Source organism: Carcharhinus amblyrhynchos, chromosome 9 (genome assembly GCF_965287045.1).
Source record: "Carcharhinus amblyrhynchos chromosome 9, sCarAmb.v2.hapA, whole genome shotgun sequence".
Taxonomy (NCBI): Eukaryota; Metazoa; Chordata; class Chondrichthyes; order Carcharhiniformes; family Carcharhinidae; genus Carcharhinus; species Carcharhinus amblyrhynchos.
Window position 1 is genome coordinate 103,359,398 of NC_137332.1, and position 21,294 is coordinate 103,380,691.

The window sequence follows — 21,294 nt, forward strand, 5'->3', positions numbered from 1 at the left end:
ACTCAACTGTTTGTCATTTTCATAATTGACCTGGACGAGGAAGTGGAGAGATGGGCTAGGAAGTTTGCCAACGACACGAAGGTTGGTGGTGTTGTGGATAGTCTGGAGGGATGTCAGAAGTTGCAGCGAGACATTAGATAGGATGCAAGACTGGGCGGAGAAGTGGCAGATGGACTTCAATGCAGATAAATGTGTAGTGGTCCATTTTGGCAGGTCCAATGGGATGAAGGAGTACAATATCAGGGGTAGGACTCTTAGCAGTGTTGTGCAGCAGATGGACCTTGGGGTCCAGGTCCATATGACTCAAATTGGCCTCGTAGGTGGAGGATGTGGTCAAGAAGGCGTATGGTGTTCTAGCCTTCATTAATCGAGGGATTGAATTTAGGAGTCAGGAGGTAATGCCGCAACTTTATAAGACCCTTGTCAGACCCCACTTGGAGTACTGTGCGCAGTTCTGGTCACCTCACTACAAGGAGGATGTGGAAGCTATTGAGAGGGTGCAGAGGAAATTTACAAGGACATTGCCTAGATTGGGTGGCATGCCTTATGAGGATAGGTTGAGGGAACTAGGTCTTTTCTCCCTGGAGAGACGAAGGTTGAGAGGCGACCTGATAGAGGTTTATAAGATGTTGAGAGGTATAGGTAGGGTGGATTCTCAGAGGCCATTTCCCAGGGCTGAAATGGTCACCACGAGAGGACACAGGTTTAAGGTGCTGGGGAGCAGGTACAGAGGGGAACGTCAGGGTAAGTTTTTCACTCAGAGGGTGGTGAGTGAGTGGAATCGGCTGCCGTCGGTGGTGGTAGAGGCGAACTCACTGGGGTTTTTTAAAGAGACTTCTGGATGAGTACATGAGATTTAATGGGATTGAGGGTTATAGATTGGCCTGGTAGGTATGGATATGATCGGCACAACTTGTGGGCCGAAGGGCCTGTCTGTGCTGTAGCATTCTATGTTCAACAAAGGCCAGACAAGCCGAGAGCACTGATGTGGATATTGGGACTTGAGGCAAAGCCGGGCATTTCCAACAAATCCATGGAAAGCTGACTTATGAATTTGGATGATGTCATCTTACAGGCAAACCAAGTACAGAGTAAGACTTAGTTTACTACATCAACCAAAGGACACACTGCAACAGTGCAACACTCGTTCAGTGAGGCAGCAAAGCATTCACCTTATGTGTTCAAGTCCTAAAGTCAGAGGAGCTCATACTTATGAGCATCTTAACCTTATTGAGCTGTCCTAATATGGCTGATTGCATGGTGGCACAGTGGTTAGCACTGCTGCCTCACAGTGCCAGGGATCCGGGTTCGATTCCTAGCTAGGGTCACTGTCTGAGTGGAGTTTGCATGTTCTCCGTGTCTGCATGGATTTCCTCCAGGTGTCTCCTCTCAGTTCAAAGATGTGCAGGTTAGGTGGATTGGTCATGCTAAATTGCTAGGGGGCTAGCAAAGATAAATGCATGCAGTTATGGGGATAGGGCCTGGGTGGAATTGTGGTCAGTGCAGACTTGATGGGCCAAATGGTCTCCTACACTGTAGGGATTCTATCTATAGGATTCTAAGAAGAGAACGAGAGAGCTTAGGGGCCAGGCAGCTGGAAGCACAGGCACCTACACCATGACAGAAGAAATCAGAGATGCACAAGATGACCGATTTGGAGGAATGCAGAGTTCCTGGAGGTGGTTACAGAGACACAGGAGGACTGAACACAGGGGTATAAATTTTAAATAAAGCATTGCTGGACTGGAAGCCAACAAGAGAGCACAGGGTGACAAAGGACGGTGCACTAACCTAGGTGAAATATCCATTTTGATTGTGTTTGGGGTAAACATTCAAGAACCTGTGAAAACAATTTTACACACAACTCTCTCCAGCATCATCATTATCTATCAGATGATAGATTAACAATTCAATTTTGTTAGTGTATCCACCATAGAGGATGTTTCAAACCAGACTGAGATCAGCTAATCGACATGCAGTGTATTGTCCGAGTTACGTACCGCTTGTTTGGTTGACTTGCCACCTGCCTTTAGATCTTTAAGTCTTTTCTCCTGTTTCTCGTAGAGTTTCAGCAGTTCCTTCTGTTTCTGCTGGTACATCTTCTTAAAGGTATCTGGGCCAAGTACAAAGGAGAATCAAAAAGAGTCAGAGCACTCCACAAGAAAATAATCTACATGAGCACTTACATACTGCACAAGAAGGTGGGCTACCTTCCTGTAGTAGTTAATATATTCACCAATATTACTGAAAATTTCTGATTTGATTTCAGCTACACAATAGCGATGCCAAGAGCCCCAAGCTAAAATGTGTAATGGAAAGGAAAGTTAAGCAATATGATGTAAAGAATAACTGAATTATTCTCCTGTGCATGTTGAAGAGCTTGAAGAGGAAGAGGCAATTTCTTTTGTACAAATGTCACTTGTCATGTTAAATAACATGAATCTGTACAATAATCTGTACATATACAGTATCTTTAATGTAATAAAGCATTTCAAGGCTGTTCGCAAACATAATTAGTCAAATTCTGGCACCGAGCCAAATTATAAAGACATTAGGACAGGTTACCAAAGGTTTGGTCAAAGAGACAGGTTATAAGAAGAGTTTCAAAGGAGGATATAGAGATAGGAGAGCCTGAGAGGTTTAATGAAGGAAGTTAGAGCTTAAGGCCCAGGCAGTTGATGGCACAACCTCCCAAAGTAGAGGAAAAAGATGGAACGTGCCAGAGGCCAGAATTGGAGGAGCACAGAGAGCTGGAGGACTGGAAATTTTCAAGCACGTGGTGATGGTCCACTGAAAATAGAACTCTGAAGCTTCATATATGTGTTCAATGCACTGCAATCTCTTCTGTCCCATTTGTTATTCAACAATTTTACCCAGAGGTGCAGACTGCAGATGATTTGCATCAGTAAATAAGTGTACAAAACAAAAAGAGAAAATGCTGGAAAATTTCAGCAGGGCTGACAGGCATATGTGGAGAGAGAATAAAGCCAACGTTTCAAGTCTGGATGACACTCTGTCATCTGTCAGATCTGCTGAGATTTCCCAGCATTTTCTGCTTTTGCTTCAGATTCCAGCATCTGCAGTAATTTGTTTTTATCTGCATTCAGTAATACACAATAGGCACCTCCTGAACAGAATAAAAATCTTATGTACTGAGCTTTCAACAATGTTATCTTGGATCCCATTTGCTTTCACCTTCTTTATCACTCCCACATAGAGTCTTATCAAAGGCTTTGCTGAAATCCAACTGCACTACCTCATCTGCATACCTGATCATCTCCTCAAAAAATTAAGACATCGAAAAATATTGTTAATACAAACAGGGTTCTAGATGTATACACAAGACAATACATAACAAATAGTGTGATTTTGTGCTTGCACAAAATCTTGGTCAGATCCGAATTACACTAGCGTGGCCAATTTAGGCTTTCTTGCAAAGTGGACTATATTAGCACTTTAGAATGAGATGGTCTTGAAGTTTAACTTCAGTTTATAACGCCTCAATACCACGGCCTATTGGTACTATCGCTAGGTTAGTAATCCAGGAACTTAACTGATGTCCTGGGGACCTGGGTTTGAATCTCACATGGTTGGTGACAGAATTTGATTTCTATTAAAAGTAATCTGGAATTAAGAATCTACCGATGACTGTTGAAACCATTGCCGATTATCATAAAAACCCATCTGGTTCACTAATGTCCTTTGGGAAGGAAATCTGCCATCCTTACCCAGTCTGGCTTACATGTGACTCCAGAGCCACAGAAATGTGGTTGACTCAACTGCCCTCGAGCATCCAGGGATTGGCAATAAATGCTGGCCAGTCAGCGATGCCCATGTCCCATGAATGAATAAAATTAAATGCACTCTCAGTTCAAGGCAATTAGGGATGGGCAACAAATGCAGCCAGTGATGCCCACATCCCACGCAAGATTTCAAAAAAAAAAGCTGTGTTTATCCCTTGGAGAAGCAGAGACTTGAGGATGATATAGTTGAGGTTTGTTAAATAATGAAGGGTCTGGACTGTATTCATGCAGACTGAATTTCACCATAGTCCAGGGACGAGCAGGAGTCACATTTACATGCTATGTTGCTGGCCAGACCTAGCACAGGTCATAGGTAACCTATATTATAAATCAGGATCAATGAGATTGCCTCTATTTCAAATGCTTAAGGGGGTCTCCCTCCCCACTCAACAAATTTGGGTTTTTGAGCCTGTGCCAATCATGTTGTCCTACTTAGACCAACCACCTGTATCCCTCTATACCCCACCTATTCATATGCCTGTCGAGATAAATCTTAAATGTCGCTAATGTTTCTGCCTCAACCACCTCCCTTGGCTGTATATTCCAGGCCTCCACCATCCTGTGTAAAAAACATTCCCCACACACTTCTACTGAAGCCTCCCCCTCCCCACCCCCTTACCTTGAACTTGAAACCCCCTTGTCATTGTCATTTCTGCTCTGGGAAAAAGGTTTCCAACTGCTTACTCTATCTATTCCTCTCCAAATTCTATCAGATTGCCCCTCAGCCTCTGTCTTTCCAGGCGAACAATCCCAGTTCATTCGATTTCTCGATAATACTGTCCACACTAGGCAACACCCTGGTAAACCTTTTCTGTACTCCCTCCAAAGTCTCCACGTCCTTCTGGTAGTGTGGTGACGAGAACGGGACACAGCATTCCAAATGTGGCCTAACCAATGTTTTAGATACTGTATGGGACAGGCTCACTGGGCCTTTAGATGTTTGCGTGGTCATCTCTTTTGTACATGATAGAGACTGTAGCGGAATGTTTAGCTGTATCCAGCCTGATCTTGATCTCATCCATTGCCGAATCACACGTTGCCAAATGGCTAATGAATTGTGCCTCGTCCCTAGTGCATATAAAGTATTTATGCTGCCTGCGACAACACCCTTCCTTTGTAACCAATTCCAAAGGGAGAATTATCTAGCTTGTTATTGAACAGATAAACAGGAAAAATACTAAAAACACAGCAACTGTTGGGGAGAGAAAGAGTTGAAATGCTTTCTGATCTGAAAAGTGCTCCCACTTATCCACCTTTCTTTCGGCATCAGTATTTGTTTCCAGGCTTCTAACACTCATCTGCAATTTTGTCAGAACATTTCTCTTTTGGGTGAACAAGTTCCTTTACCGTTTCCTCTCACTTGTAAGCTCTTTACTCCTAACTTGTGGTGACTGGAATTTGAATCTTTCACCACATGAACAAATTGTTTTAGTTTCCTTTAATCAAATTCCAATTAGATCACCTCTGAACCTCTTCCATTTCCAATCTTAACCATCTCTCATAACTTGCATTTCCAACATCCTTATTCCAGTTCCACTTACTGTAGTTCCCCCTGTAGTAAAAGAGCTTCTGCGCATCCAGATGAATGACATCTGTGCAGACATCATCCAGGAACCCCTGGTCGTGGGATACAATTAACAGAGTCTTCTTCCAGGTTTGCAGGTAGCTGATAATGAGAGGCAGCCCGTTAGTACAGCTCAAAGGAAATAACCAGAGGCAGTTCAGACGGGCTGTGGGGGTAAATTCACGATTCAGTCAATTACCGAGTCATACAAACCAGGCCCTCAGCCGACTCCTATGCTGGATCTCAATCACAAGTGTTACTATTGTGCTCTACGCTCTTAGTATGGAAAAGAACAATGGAACAGAGAAATTTACCAATCCTACACACTGAGCCACCTATGAAACTGGCTGATTTTTAATAATTTAAATTGCACTAAAATATCAGACTTGTTAGATGCACAAGTGATTGTGTGGGAATACCGTTGAAGTCATAGAATCCCTACAGTGAGGTGAGGTCATTAAGCCTATCAAAACTGCACCAACTCTCTGATACAGTGTTGCTGCTGCCGTATCCCTGTAATCTCTCTCATTTCCCATGGCTAATCCATCTGACCTACACACCTTGGGACACTAAGGGACAATTTACCTTGATGAATCCATGTAACCTACACAGCTTTGGACTGAAAGGAAGCCGGACCACCTGGCGGAAATCCATGTAGACACTGGGAGAATGGGCAAACTCCACTCAAGCCGGGAATTGATCCCAGGACTGAAGCTGTGAGGCAGCAATGTTAACCACCATATCACCTTAGAATCACCGTTGGAATCAGTTTGACAGAGATTAGCTGTCCTTGCCCAATTTTGCTTTGCTCTGCAAATCACCAGTTTATTTCAGTATCGGAAGCAAAAGGCCAGTGATTATAACCATCAGAAGACATCCTTTACATGAGATGTAAATCAAACTAATTCAACAATGCATGCTCTATGGAAACATAGAAAGTAGAAGCAAGTGTAGGCAATTCAGCCCTTCGAGCCTGCTCCGCCATTCATTTTGATCATGGTTGATCATCAAATTTAATATCCTGATCCCCCCATATCTCTTGATATCTTTAGCTCCTAAAGCTATATCTAATTTCTTCTTGAAATCAGACAATATTTTGGCCTCAACTATTTTGCTGGGATTAATTCCACACGTTCAACACTCTGGATGAAGAAATTTCTTCTCACGTCAGTTTTCAAAAAGATTACCCGTTATCCTCAAATCATGACCCTAGTTCTGGACACCCCACCCCACCACTGGGGACATTCTTTCTTCGCACTGGCAATTTAAAATTAACCAGAGTTTTGAATAGCTATGTAGGTACAAGGATCAAATTCTCTATTTCTGTCATTATAGAAACAGCTTCAGTAGTGAGGTTGACGTGATTTGATTTGATTTATTGTCACATGTATTAGCATGTAGTGAAAAGTATTGTTTTTTGCATGCTATACAGACAAAACAGACTGTACAGAGAAGGAGAGAGTGCAGAATGTAGTGTTATCATAGCTTGGGTGTAGGGAAAGATCAAATTAATACGAGATGGGTTCATTCAAAAGTCTGCATTGTTAGAGTTTTAAAAAGAGTTAGAATAAAGTTTTAAAAGTACAGAACAAGAGTAAAAAATAGAATTAGAGGATATGCTGCAAGAAGTTGCCACTCTCCAGTGCCATCTTCAATGTCACCTGTAATTATTTTGACTGCAGGTGCTCAGCTGAGATAGAAAGAATGTAACATTACTACTGCTTTGCCCTGGTGTGAAGTCAACTCAATACTGACTTCCATAAAAATGACCAATAACTCTGGAGCAACTTCTGCCCTCAGTCTACAATGAGTGGCACAGTGGTTAGCACTGCTGCCTCACAGCATCAGGGACCCTTGTTCGATTCCCGGCCTGGGTCACAGTCTGTGTGAAGCCTGCATGTTCCCCGCCTTCCCAGTGTCTGCGAAGGTTTGCTCTGGGTGCTCCGATTTCCTTCCACAGTCCGAAAGACATGCTGGTTAGCTGCACTGGCTGTGCTAAATTCTCCCTCAGTGTACCTGAACACATGCGGAAATGTGGCGACTAGGGGATTTTCACAGTAACTTCATTGCAGTGTTAACGTAAGCCTCCTTATGACACTAATAAATAAACTTTAAACTTTTAAACATAAACCAAACATTGTGACAGAGATTGGGGTTCAGCTCTGAAATTCTGGTCACAATCTGAAGATGTTAATGAGCAGGTTTGCCTGCTCTTGTGTCTATAGCTATTGGATTGCCTACTTGTGACACTAATAAATAAACGTTTAAACTTTAAAATTAAAAAAAATTCATTCCTTCCCGCATAAAGTTCAGAATTTGGAAGGATTTGTGAATTTTGAGTTTAAAATTTCAAAACAGGAAACTGAGCATGCCAGATGCTGAACCCATATTATCAAAATCACATACTTGTTAAGCCAAATGACTGCATTAAGATCCAGGTGGTTTGTGGGCTCGTCCAACATCAGTAATGTGGGCTCCATGAACAGGGCTCTGTAATGTACAAGGGAACATAGTAAGGAAGTGGGCACAAAGACAACAGGTGAGGCAATCCTGGTTTTTGGACTTCTCACCGTCCTCTCATTCAAACCATTAAGCTGCAAAATTGCATAGTATTTGGTTCAGCTGTTCAGTGAAGTCTTCAGCTCAATCCTCCATTATACTGAGACAGTCCTTCTCCACCTACTGCATCCACTCTCACCATCCCAGAGGTAGCACTTATCCTTATACAGCTCTCATCCACAAGGGAGGCAGTGGCGTAGTGGTACTGGCACTGGTCTAGCAATCTGTAATGCTCTGGAGACCTGGATTCAAACCCCACTCAGATGGTCAAATTTGATATCATTAGCAAATCTGAAATTAAAAGTCTAATGATGACCATGAAGGCATTGTTGAATGTCTGGTTCACTAATGTCCTCTAGGGAAGGAAATCTGCCATCCTTATCTGGTCTGGCCTACATGTGACTCGAGATCCACAGCAACATGGTGGACTCTTAAATGACCTCTAGCAAGAGGCTCAGTTCAATTAGGGTTGCGCAATAAATGCTGGCCCACATCCCATGACCGAATTTAAAAAAAAAATCATAAACCAAAGGCAGCCCCTTATCCTCTCTCTGCTCTCATCAGGCCCTACAAAGGCAATTATTCTCTCATCTTCTCCTATAAGCCACCCCTGAATTGAAGGTCCTTCCCCTCTATCTAGAAAGCAGCAGCGGCTCCTTATCTTTCACAGCATGTACTATGATCATTTACCACCACTCCTCCCTTAGCCATCTTGTGCTCACCGTGCCAGTGACACTCTCATTCTCCAGCCTCCAGAGAATTTCTTGGTAGCTCGATTCTGCATCTCAGGAGTGAAGCCCAGACCAGCAAGGATACGTCGGGCTTTAGCTTCAGCAGCGGCAGCACCGGTAGCACGCAGTTCCTCATATACCTACAGAGAGGCAAAGTGGGTAGTTACTTACAGCAAAAATCGGCTTCACAAAAGACACAGCGTGCGACCTACTGTTGAAAAATCATCTCAACAAACTAGATTTTTCTTTTAAAATTTGGAAGGACATAGTATTATTTAGACCTGAAGATGCTGACCTAGATTTTATTTCCCACAAAAATATCATTAGTTCACCTTTGGACAGGGAGGAATGATGCCCCTTTCAAGAAATCACCTGACCAATATGGTACATGAGGGAGCAAAGCTGCTCTTTAGCTTTGAGCTGCAATCATTTTAATTGATGGAGGAAGAAAAACTGAAACAATGCAAAGGATAGTGATCTATAGCAATCAAATGGCAGGTTCTAAGCTTTTGAAATCAATCTTTATTGGGAATAAGCTGAGGAGAACAACACTCCGTCTTGTCTGAAATCCCGTGTGGCGTTATCAACCTGTGGCCGGAGAATCCTCATCCAAGTGTAACCAGTCTGCATTTGGAAACTTGCAAAGCTGAGACAAAAATAATTGATTCAGCTTATGTAGTCCTCCACGCTGAAGGTCTGGTGTGGAGAACCTCCAGGCATCTACTGGGACCAGTGGCCTGTCTTCTCAGGTCAAAGGTGTCAAACCCTGCAAACTTTTCTTAGTGTTTTTAAATGCCCATCTCTGCAGATACTACCTTCACTACTGGTGTCCCTTCTTTGAGTGCCTGTGCGTGCTGGGAAAGTTTTCAGAGGTAAATAGTTACTAGCTTGATTCCAGGGATGAGGGGTTTGTTTTATGAGGAGAAATTGAGCAGTTTAGGCCTAGATTCTCTAGAGTTTAGAAGACAGAGGAGATTTAATTGAGGTGTACAAGATGAAAGGTATTGACAAAGTAAGCGAAGAGGGGATGCTTCCTCTTGTGGGGTGAACTAGAACAAGAGGTCACAGTTTTAAGATAAGGGATTGCAAATTTAAAACAGATGGAGGAGAAACTACTTCTCAAACTATTTCTCTGAATCTGTGGAATTCACTACATCATAGTGCGGTGAATGCTGGAACATTGAGTAAATTTGAAGAAATAGACAGATTTTGAATTGGGAATGGGTTGAAGGTTTATGGAGCACAGGCAGGATTGTGGACTCGAGGCTGAGAGGAGATCAGCCATGATCACGTTGAATGGAGGAGCAGGCTCGAGAGGCTGAATTGCCTATGCTTGCTCCTAGTTCTTATGTTATACTTTGAGATTACAATCATGTGTTAAGCAGTTCTTGCAACTTGTTGGAAAATATGATGTGAAGATGCTGGCATTGGACTGAGGTGGGAACAGTAAGAAGTCTTAAACACAAGGTTAGAGTCCAACAGGTTTATTTGGAATCATGAGTTTTTGGAGCACTGCTTCATCAGATGAATGGAGGTAGATATTAACCGTGTTTATGAACCTCTCCACTCACCTAAGGGACAGTGCTCCGAAAGTTCATGAATCCAAATAAATCTCTTGGACTTTAACCTGGTGTTTTGAGACTTTTTAACTGTATGATAATAGATCAGCCTGAGTTTCTTGAAAGGTGCCTGATTAAAGTCTCTCTCATTCTGGATACCAGTAGTGAAGGTATGCAATTGAACATTTTTATGACTAAATTAAACTCGTGGTATGACCTGGGTAATGGAGCTAGGTAATCCCACAAACTCCTCCCATACCGGTTATAACATTACACAATAGGGAGCTTGTAGGCAGGATAAAGTTGAAAAGGCAATTTGGATGCAAAAGATCCTATTGAACGTCAATTCTCAAAGTTACATGCTGCCTCCTATAAGGCTTTCTCGAGTCACTAACTAGAGAAAGCCACTAACAGAATCCTCCACTCCCATTGCAATAAAATGGTATTTAGTCCACCAATATTTTGCTCCATTCAAAACAATTCAATAAAACCATTTGCAAACTAAGTAACTGCAGACAAGACGACATTGGTCAAAGAAAACCAGTATCTCTCAAAAATATTTGGTAAATCAATACTTTTCCCCCTGAATGACTGGTTATAATCCCATAAGATGAAGGTAGCCCTTTACCTAATCTGAACTCTCAACATTACAGACATAACAAATTTAAAAATGTCTTCCCAAGTGTGGCATCTATGACAATGTGGCAGTCCTTCCGCCATTTCAATATGTGCTTAAGTCACAGAGGGACTTCTGAACCACAGGCTAATAACTGACTCAAATGTATTTTGGCTGAATGTTGACAGGACACCGGAGCAGTGTGAAACTGCCTTCAGAGTTTGGCTGAAACTGTGGCTCCTGACAAAGCCATCGACTCACACCCCAGTACATACATGGAGGTATTATCCCAAACAAGCAGACCCAGTCAGATACCTCTCAGGAAATACTGAACTCACTGAGGCTCATTTCTCTTTTAAACAGAAGACCAATGGACAACTCAGTAAAATTACAAAGCGGTATGGTAGGGCAGACCCTGCCACAGTACTTATCAAAGTCCCAAATGATAACCTACATGATTGTAACAAAGGCAAATAAATTTCTCTTCACCCTCTTCAACCTCACTGTAGGTTTTGACATAGTTGATCTAACCACCATCTTCCAACATCCAGCTGGGTGGGTCCAACACCCTCCTGATGTAGCATATGTGGTGTCTGTCACTTTAAGTGAATACAGTAGTGAGCCACCTGACTTGAGGCACCAATGAGAACCGAGTGTGAGTGATCACATCAGAAAATGAGAGATTTCTCTCAAAGATTTCATTGCTGGAATCATGTTTTAAGCATGGAGAACTGGGCTCTGCCCCAAGGCAACCTTGGTGCTGCATAAATCTCCTGTACTTAAATTTTACTCATCGATAAATTCCTTCTGTTCCTAACAAAATGTGAAATCTTTTGATGACACCATAACAGCCAAAACGTAACACCTGGTTCCATTCTTATCTGCCTAATCAGTCAGAATTTCAATGGCTTCTCTTCCCACTCTCCCACCATCACACCAAAATAAAAACAAATCCGTGGATTTCCCAACCAGAAACCATGGATGAACAGGGATATCCACTGCTTGCTGAAGTCCAGGTCTGAGGCGTTCAAGAAAGGCGACTCTGACCAATATAAGGAAACAGATATGATTTATAGTGATCTATCAAAGATGCCAAAAGACTGTACCGGACCAAGCTAGAATCCCAGGCTAACCACGTGGACTTCCATCGATTACAGCAAGGTCTGCAAGAGATAACAGGCTTCAAGATGAAGGCATGTAGAATCGCCGGCACCAATGCACCCCTCCCCAATGAGCTCAATACATTCTACGCCCATTTTGAACAAGTAGTCAGCGAGAGCATGCCCCTCCACCCGAAAGCCTGGGATGAACCTGTATCCAAGGTTACTCCTCCAGATGTTAGAGCAGTCTTCTCAAAAGTTAATCCAAGGAAAGCAACTGGCCTTGATGACCACTCAGACCTTGCATGGACCAACTGTCTAGGATATTCGCAGACATCTTTTCTTCACATCAATGTGAGGTCCCTATCTGCTTCAAGACGATGACCAGCATCCTGGTACTGAAGAAAAGCCAGACAGCATGCCTTCATGGCTGTTGTCCAGTGGCTCTGACATCCACCATTATGAAATACTTTCAAAGTTAGTCACGGCACAAATCAATTCCTGCCTCCCGGACTACCTGGATGCACTACAGTTCACCTTTTGCCACAACAGGTCCACAGCAGACGCCACCACCTCCCTGGTTCTACACAATGCTGAAACACCTAGATAACAAAGACACCGATGTTAGACTCCTATTTAGCAACTACAGCTCAGCCTTCAACACCATTATTCCTACAAGATTCATCTCCAAGCTCAGTGACCTGGGGCTCGGCTCGGCTCGGCTCCTCCCTTTGTGACTGCAGTTTGTGGATTATAAAATCTAGGACAATCAGTAAGGACAAGCAACAACACGTCCTTCGCGATCATCCTCAACACCGGCGCCTCACAAGGCTGTGTTCTCAGCCCCCTATTATACCTCTTATACACCCACGACTGTCACTAAATTCCTCTCCAACTTGATTTTCAAGTTTGCTGGTGGCACAACCTTAGTGGGTTGAATCTCAAATACTGATGAGAAAGAGTACAGGAAAGAGATAGAATCTGGTAAACTGGTGTGACGACAATAATCTCTCCCTCAATGTCAACAAAACGAAGGAGATAGTCATCGACTTCAGAAGCATAGTGGAGAACATGCCCCTGTCGATATCAATGGGATGAAGTAGAAGTAGTCGAGAACTTCAAGTTTTTAGGTGTCCAGGTCACCAACAACCCGCCCTGGATCCTCCGTGCTGATGCTATAGTTAAGAAAGTCCACCAAAGTCTCTACTTTCTCAGGAGACTGAGGAAATTCAGCATATCAGCTATGCTATGACTTTAACCAATGTTTACAGATGCACCATAGAAAGTATTCTTTCTGATTGTATCACAGCTTGGTATGGCTCCTACTCTGTCCAAGACCACAAGAAACTACAAATGAAGCTCAGTCCACCACTCAAACCAGCTTCCCATTCTTTGGCACTGTCTACACCCACTGCCTCGGAAAAGCTGCCAGCATAATTAAGGACACTACGCACCCCGGGAATACACTCTTCCACCTTATTCTGTCAGGATAAAGATACAAAAGTCCAAGGATGTGTACCAACTGACTCAAGAACAGCTTTCTCCCTGCTGCTGTTAGGCTTTTGAATGGACCTACCTTGCATTAAGTGGATCTTTCTCTACACCCTAGCTATGACTGTAACACTACATTCTGCACTCTCTCCTTTCTTTCTCTACATATGGTATGTAGAGAAGGAAAGTTAACGGTCACGTCAATGCTCACCTTCTGTAGTCTTTCACCAGCTCGGTCATCTCCTTTCTCCAAAAGAGCCTGGAGCTGTCGCTCTTCTTCCAACAGCTTTAGCCGCTTCATGTCAGCTTTCAGAACAGCATCAACTGCTGCTGTGTCATCAGCTCTTACCTCTGTGTGAGAGAGAGAGAGAGAGAGAGAGAGAGAGAGAGAGAGAGAGAGAGAGAGAGAGAGAGAGAGAGAGAGAGAGAGAGACGCCAGAAGGGTCATTAGCTCAATGAATCACTTTTCAACATGACAGTACACATTTCAGTATCTCATGCCTCTCCTTCCTCACTGCATGCCATTATCTATTCCACCCTCTGTAACTCACTTTCACCAAACTTGTTTAAATGGCGAGCAAGTTGGATAGAGTGGTGTGATGAGTCAGGACTCTTGGTCAGGAAAGCACTACATTTTAAATGATCTAGAAAAGGGGCTTTGGTAGCAAAGGTTTGTGGGGATCACACCAAAATGTCAAAGCTGGTTAATACAGTGACAGATGAAGATAAGCTACAGTAGGACCCAAGTTGTTTGGAAAGAGAAAGGAATGTAAATGATAACCAGACCATATCACCCACACCACCCAAGTGTACTTTCCAGCAGTAGTACCTGATAGCAAATCGAGAGCAGGGCTCTCCTTTGCTACACTACTACTGAAATTGAATCGATCCATTAAATTTGGCTTACCTTGTTCACACAGCAGCACATCTATGTTGGGAGGTATGTTCAGCACTCGGTTCTGGATGTGCTTCAGCAGAGTTGTCTTACCTTTACTGTAAACAGATGGTACAATGTTACTATCTCTAACTTAGAGGCCACTGCCAATGCACAGTCTGTTTGCCCAATGCATAGCACATTCCTGATGAAGTCAAGCACCTTAAGAGGGATCACTGGATGTGGGACTGCAATACACAGAAGTTTTGCAACAATGTAAAACGGGGCAGACGAACGTGAGGGTTGTTACTTGTCTGTTTGTACTTTATTATGTCCCAAGTGGCTTCCATAAAACTTTGGAAGGACAGTGTCATGCTACAGCATAGCTGAAGGAAGACTGGTTGACAGCAAGACTTTTGGCGTTCATAGCATGCACTCGGCAGGTCTTTTTGTATATTCTTCCAGTTTATATACTTATTTTTCCGATGTGCTTGTCCCATCAGAAATACTTGCACACCAGAATCTGTTCCACACAGACCACTTCATTCTTGTTGTAAGAGTGAATATTAGCAATGTAATTTGTGCTCAAGGGGCAAAGTAGATGGGAGAAACTGCTCCCAACTGGTGGAAGGGTTGAGAATCTGAGGACTCTGATTTAAAGTGATTGGCAAAAGAACTAGAATATAAACTTTTAGTGTTTTTGGGGTTGGACCAGAGAAATGACATGTTCCCTTTTCTTCTTGCTCTGCCACTTTCATTTGGCTCACATCCAGTCCTTACTGCCCCCTGACCTTATACTGTGACTTGTCTTCTTGTCCCCTGGAGCTATTCCATTTTTATTCATGGGGTAGTCTTTTCTTGTGCAGAGTGATGTAAGGTGTGGGGGGAGGAATGTGTTTTGGGGGTTGTTGAGGGGGGAGGAAAAAAAAGAGGAAAAAGGAGGGGGGGGGGGGAGGGGGAGGGTGTTCTTTTGTTTGTGGTTAGGACCTGGAATGGAATGCTCGAGAGCATGGTGAAGGCAGATTTAATCTTGACTTTTAAAAAAGGAATTAATTAAACATCAGTGGAAAAATTTGCAAGGCTAAGAAAGGGCATGGGAATGGGATCAGCTGAGTTGCTCCTGCAGGGAGCCAGCACAGACACAATCGGCTGAATGGCTGCATTCTGTTGTAAATATTCTATGATACTGTAGGCAAAAATTTGGCAAAAGAAGTGCAATATGAATTTGCTCACTTTGGCAGGAAGAATTAAAAAAATGTTTAAATGGAGAGCGACTTCAGAACTACAATACAGCGGGGCCCGAGTGTCCTGGTACATAAATCACATGCAGGTACAGCAAATGATTACAAAAGCAAATGGAATATTGACAAAATTACAAGGGGAAAGAGTATAAAAGTGCAAGTGTTGCTACAGCCACATGGGGCCTAAAGTGAGATTGAATCCTCTCAGTTTCCTTGCCAAAGTGGCCACTCCTTGTATAAGCTGAGGGGGTACACATAGTGGAATATTGTGTTTTGTGAATTTTTGTGATACTCGTGAGGTGAGCAGCTGCATTAATCTGAATGGCGTCTGTGAAATTGAGCCTTTTGTGCAGCCACAAATTTACCTTGCTGCAGTGTATTCAGGATTAAATGCCCATGCTCTGAACATTGCTCATAATTATTCAGAGGCTCTTCTTTGAGTGGAGTTTTACTGCACTGCACTGGGATGCTGTGTATGGTTTTGGTCTCTATCACAAGTGAAGCAATTCAGAGAAAGCTCACTTGTTTCCTGAGCTGGTTAGGCCGAGACTCACTGGAATTTAGAAAAATACGGGGCGATTTTAGTTTAGATAAAAGATTCAGCTAGATGCTGGGAGGATGTTTATACGCGTGCTGGGGGGTGGGGGGAACCACCTAGAACTAGGCAGCAAAGTTTAAATATCTCCCATTTAAGACGGAGACGAGCAGGAATTTCTTTTTGCAGAAGGTCATTAGTATTCTTTACCATGGAGGTCACTGCAGGGTGCTGGGTTATTAAACATATTCAAGGTCGAATTCGACAGAAGCCTGATCTACAACAGAATCTGCTCTTCCAATAATGACAGAGTCTCTTAGATTCACCCAAGACGATAGGTGGGGTTTGGTTTCCAGGTTTCATCTAAAAGACACCACTTCCGATGAAGGATTGCCTCAGAATTGCATGCAACTTCTGGATGATGTGTTTAAGTCTGAAATCAGTACATCAAACAGTCTTTCACTCCAGGTATTACATAGCACAAAGGCTCTCATTTGCTAGCTGCATCCTAAAGAAGAAACTGCTTGGCTCAATGCAATGTAAACCTATGTTATTCTGCGCACAACATGCAGTGAACATTTTAGCTAAAACTCCACTGCAAGATAATTGTGAGCAATGTTCAGAGCATGTGCATTTAATTCTGAATACACTGCAGCAAGGTAAATTTGTGGCTGCACAAAAGGCTCAATTTCAGACGCCATTCGGATTAACGCAGCTGCTCGCCTCACAAGTATCAGTTCCACAGAAATTCACAAGGCACAATATTCCACCACGTGTACCCCCTCAGCTTAAACAATGGGTGGCCACTTTGGCAAGGGAACAGAGGATCAATATCTGCAGAAGCGAATTTTAGCCAGGAGTGAGGAGATAATGGGGGAGGTGTTTGGGGGTGAGAACCAAAAGTGAAATAAGTTCTGCAATGATAACAAGTAACTTTGTGTTATCAGGAAGATGAGGGCTTCAAATGCCATTTGGTAAATTATTTCTACTCATTGACAGCGCATCAAAATAGGTTTCCCCTAAAAACAAATTTTGAGTGTGTCTCCACATCTTCCTACCCAACTCTACAATGGTAAACATTGCAATGAAATACAAAAAATGCAGATGTGAGCACTATACAGTAATTCCTCGCTTAACATTCCAGTTGGATTCCTGAAAAGTGAAACTTTAAACGAAAGAGTATTCAGTGAATCAGATTTTTGCATTAGAACCAATGTTTTAATTAAAGTAACCTAGGGAGTGAAAGCAGCTTTGAGTTGAAGGGGTGAGGTCGGGGAGGTGAGGGGTGATGGTCACTGACGTAAGCCGCAAAGCTGGAGAGGTGGCAAGCTGAAGAGGCCGCACCAAAATGTTACTGACTAGGTCACTCAATCCTACACCAGATCAAGCGTGAAACTATGTTCACGTAAACCTGCAATGCTAAATTCAAACAACACCCTATTAAAAACACAAATGTTCCATCAAAATGACTTAAAGCAGGCAAACTTAAAGCAAGGACTTGCTGTATAACATCAAGTGAAAACGGAGTACAATTTCACTGAAACACAATGACAAAAGTGAAGCATTACTATTAAACTGAAAGAAGCAAGAGAAATGTTATTAAACTGAAAAAAGGCTGAAGAAGGGTCAAGATCCTTAAAGCAGGACAAGAATGAACAGAGAGTTGTTGACCAACTTACCCATTTGGTCCAACCAAACCATATCTCCTCCCAGCCACAATGTACAGGTCAGCGTTGACGAAGAGCTCTTTCCCATGAGCCGAGATGCTGAACCTCTCCAGCTGAAAAAGAGAGATGCGGTTCCACTTAAAACAAAACAAGACATCCCAGCAGAAAACCTTCGAGTAAAACTGCAACAATTGCAATAATGGCATAATGCATTCACACTAAACATTACATCAATCCAACATCCTTCCTCAAGTATCACCTGGGTGAAAATAGACACCAGACATTTTTTAATTGGCTGATAATTGTGTTCTTTTTCAAACTTCCTCCTTTAAGGATGGCACAGTGGTTAGCATTGCTGCTTCACAACGCCAGGGACCCGGGTTTGATTCCCAGCTTGGGTCAAGGTCTGTGTTAAGTTTGCACATATCTGTGTGGGTTTCCTCCGGATGTTCACATTTCCTCCCAGTCTGAAAGATAAGAACATAAGAAATAGGAGCAGGAGTAGGCCATCTAGCCCTTCGAGCCTGCCCCGCCATTCAATAAGATCATGGCTGATCTGTCGTGGCTCAGTTCCACTTTCCCGCCCTCTCCCCATAACCCTTAATCCCCTCTCTTATCAAAAACCCATCAACCCGCTTCTTAAAAATATTTAACGAGGCAGCCTCCACTACCTCAACGGGCAGAGAATTCCAGAGATTCACCACCCTTTGAGTGAAGAAGTTCCTCCTCAACTCCGTTCTAAACCGCCCCCCCCTTTATCTTGAGGCTGTGCCCCCTAGTCCTACTGTCTTTTTTGAGCGGGAAGAGTCTCTCCACCTCTATCCTATCCATCCCATTCATCATCTTATACGTCTCAATGAGATCTCCCCTCATTCTTCTAAACTCTAACGAGTACAAGCCCAGTTTATTCAGCCTCTCCTCATAGCTCAACCCCCTCAACTCCGGCATCAGCCTAGTAAACCTCCTCTGCACTCCCTCCAAGGCCAAAATATCTTTGCGCAGGTGCGGCACCCAAAACTGCACACAGTACTCCAGCTGCGGCCTCACCAATGCCCTATACAGCTGCAGCAAGACCTCCCTACTTTTATATTCAATCCCCCTCGCTATGAAGGCCAGTATCCCATTCGCCTTCCTGACCACATGCTGCACCTGCAAGCTGGGTTTTTGCGACTCATGCACAAGGACCCCGAGGTCCCTCTGCACCGTCGCCTGCTGCAGTTTTTCGCCACGTAAGTAATAGTCCTTCCTACCATTATTCCTACCAAAGTGGACCACCTCACGCTTGCCAACATTAAATTCCATTTGCCATTTCCTGGCCCATTCGCCCAGCCTATCTGGATCCTTCTGCAGACTCTCCACACCCTCCGCACAATTTGCCGTTCCCCCAATCTTGGTGTCATCAGCAAATTTCAACACCCTACACTCGGTTCCCTCCTCCAGATCATCTATATAAATGGTAAAAAGCTGATGTGTTGGTTAGGTGCATTGGCCATGTTAAATTTTCCCTTAGTATACCCGAACAGATGCTGGAGTGTGGCAACTAGGGGATTTTCACAGTAACTTCACTGCAGCCTACTTGTGACACTAATAAATAAACTTTAAACCTTTAACTTTCAGCTCCTGAAAGACACTAAACAGATGCCCAGAACTCTGCAAGATCTTGCTGAAATTGTCACCTTTACTGCAGGCATCAACAAGCTATTCATCTAAAGGGGGAAATCACAACTGAATTTAATTATAAGCTTGTTGGCATCTGACAAAACACTTTCTAGCAGCAGTCACCAGACTAGTTTTTTGAAGTTTACTTTAAGTAGGTTATATTAACACTGAAGTTACTGTGAAAATCCCCTAGGCGAGACACTCGGATACACAGAGGGAGAATTTACCATGGCCAATGCACCTAGCTAGTACTTCTTTTGAACTGTGGGAGGAAACCAGAGCACCCAGAGGAAACCTACACAGACATGGGGAGAACATGCAAACTCCACACAGACAATGACCTGAGCGAGAATCGAACCCAGGTCTCTGATGCTGTGAGGCATCAGTGCTACCCTACTGCCCCTAGGTTCACCAACAGATAGTCCGAGTTATAACCCTGTCCGCAACTGCCAAATTGAATGTGACTATATCCAATTGCTGTGGCCATTGCCACACTGACCGAAATGATGTATAACCCTAAATTTGAGAGATAGCTGCTGAACGAAACCATCCGGAACTACCCCTCACCAGTCAGAAGTAACACAGTTAGATGATAAACTGCAAGGATGAGGGTCCTTCCTTCCTGGTCTGATTGTACCATACTAGGCAGACTTGAGAAGTGGGAAGAAAACTGGGAGGGATAGCAATTTAGGAGAGAAAAATGAAAGACAAGTCCAAGCAATGGAGTATTCCTGTGGACCCCTGAATCCAAAAGCTCGGATTTACATCCGGACAACATGAGACTTTTGATGGGGAATGGAATCACACGCAATCATAAATGCACTTAACAATTGGCAGTTGAAGCAAAGTTATACATTTGTTCACTCAGCAGGCCACTAATGTGGCCCAATGTAAAAGGAGCTTTGCACTGGTCTTGGCTTCTTCAGAGCAACAAGACTGTACTAGAGTGAACATTAAAAAAAACAAAAGAATTGCTCAATTTTCTTATTCCTTTCTTGGTTATACTGTCTACTCCTGCAGGGTTTTCACCAGTTTGGCTCAGTTTGTAATGCTCCTGTCTCTCTGTAGAAGGCATGTCAGTCTGAAGTTCACACAAGAAAATTTGAGTGCACAATCTAACATAACACTTGTACTCAGAGATTGCAACATCACAAAGGTGTTGTGCTTATTGTGTGATGTTAACCAACCAAAGTCACTGCACTGTAATGCACAAGTGCTGTCAAAGATGTGGGAATTTAAGACTTTCAGGGCCAATTTTTCTGGCCACCACACCATCATTGAGGCAAAAAACTGGAACAAACCCAGTACCGCCTGGTGTCAACTCAAAATCTTAAACTAATATTTATGTTTCCATGTGGTCAAAACCAAAGCTAACATGCCCAAATCAGGAGTTTACAATAAGCACCTTGATATCTGATGCATTCTCTAACATGGCCTGTCTTGATGACTGTTCGGCTTGTGACACAGAGAAGTCGCCCTCAGCATCATTCAAAGCTTTCAGTGTCTCTACTTGGCGCTGAAATTCTATCTGGGAAGAAATTGAAAAGAAAACAAAAATGAGTACAAATTAAACACCTTAGTTGTCAACATGCAAGTACTGCATGGAACTATTTCAGTCTCTTAAAACAATCCCACTTGGATGGTTTTCACTGGTCCCGCCCAGTCTGGAAGATTGCCAATTTAAATTGAAATATGATGCCTGCTGTTTGTCAAGTAAAGAAGCTGAGCTATTGAAAAGCCAGCAATCAGCAACAGTGATCTTACAGAAAACTCAAGAGGGTGTTAATAGATCTCTGCAGATGCAGCATACAATATTAAACATTCACAACCATTGCTAACCCAATAGAAATAAAATTATATTTCAAACCTTCTTAATTTACGTTGAAAAGAAAGTA

The 21,294-nt window shown here is 43.1% G+C and overlaps 1 protein-coding gene across 2 annotated transcripts in view; it reads right to left on the reverse strand.

Annotated features, from left to right (window-relative positions):
- The window catches only part of abcf1 (ATP-binding cassette, sub-family F (GCN20), member 1), a 72,252-nt gene that overhangs the window by 13,138 nt on the left and 37,820 nt on the right, over nucleotides 1-21,294 (reverse strand). For both annotated transcript variants that reach the window (XM_080196348.1, XM_080196349.1), the window contains 8 exons: nucleotides 20,805-20,927; nucleotides 17,753-17,853; nucleotides 14,331-14,416; nucleotides 13,635-13,774; nucleotides 8,649-8,797; nucleotides 7,774-7,857; nucleotides 5,345-5,469; nucleotides 2,001-2,113 (listed from right to left, as the gene is read on the reverse strand). In XM_080196348.1, coding sequence (XP_080052474.1) covers nucleotides 2,001-2,113; nucleotides 5,345-5,469; nucleotides 7,774-7,857; nucleotides 8,649-8,797; nucleotides 13,635-13,774; nucleotides 14,331-14,416; nucleotides 17,753-17,853; nucleotides 20,805-20,927 — 921 coding nt within the window. The remainder of the gene's footprint in view (nucleotides 1-2,000; nucleotides 2,114-5,344; nucleotides 5,470-7,773; nucleotides 7,858-8,648; nucleotides 8,798-13,634; nucleotides 13,775-14,330; nucleotides 14,417-17,752; nucleotides 17,854-20,804; nucleotides 20,928-21,294) is intronic.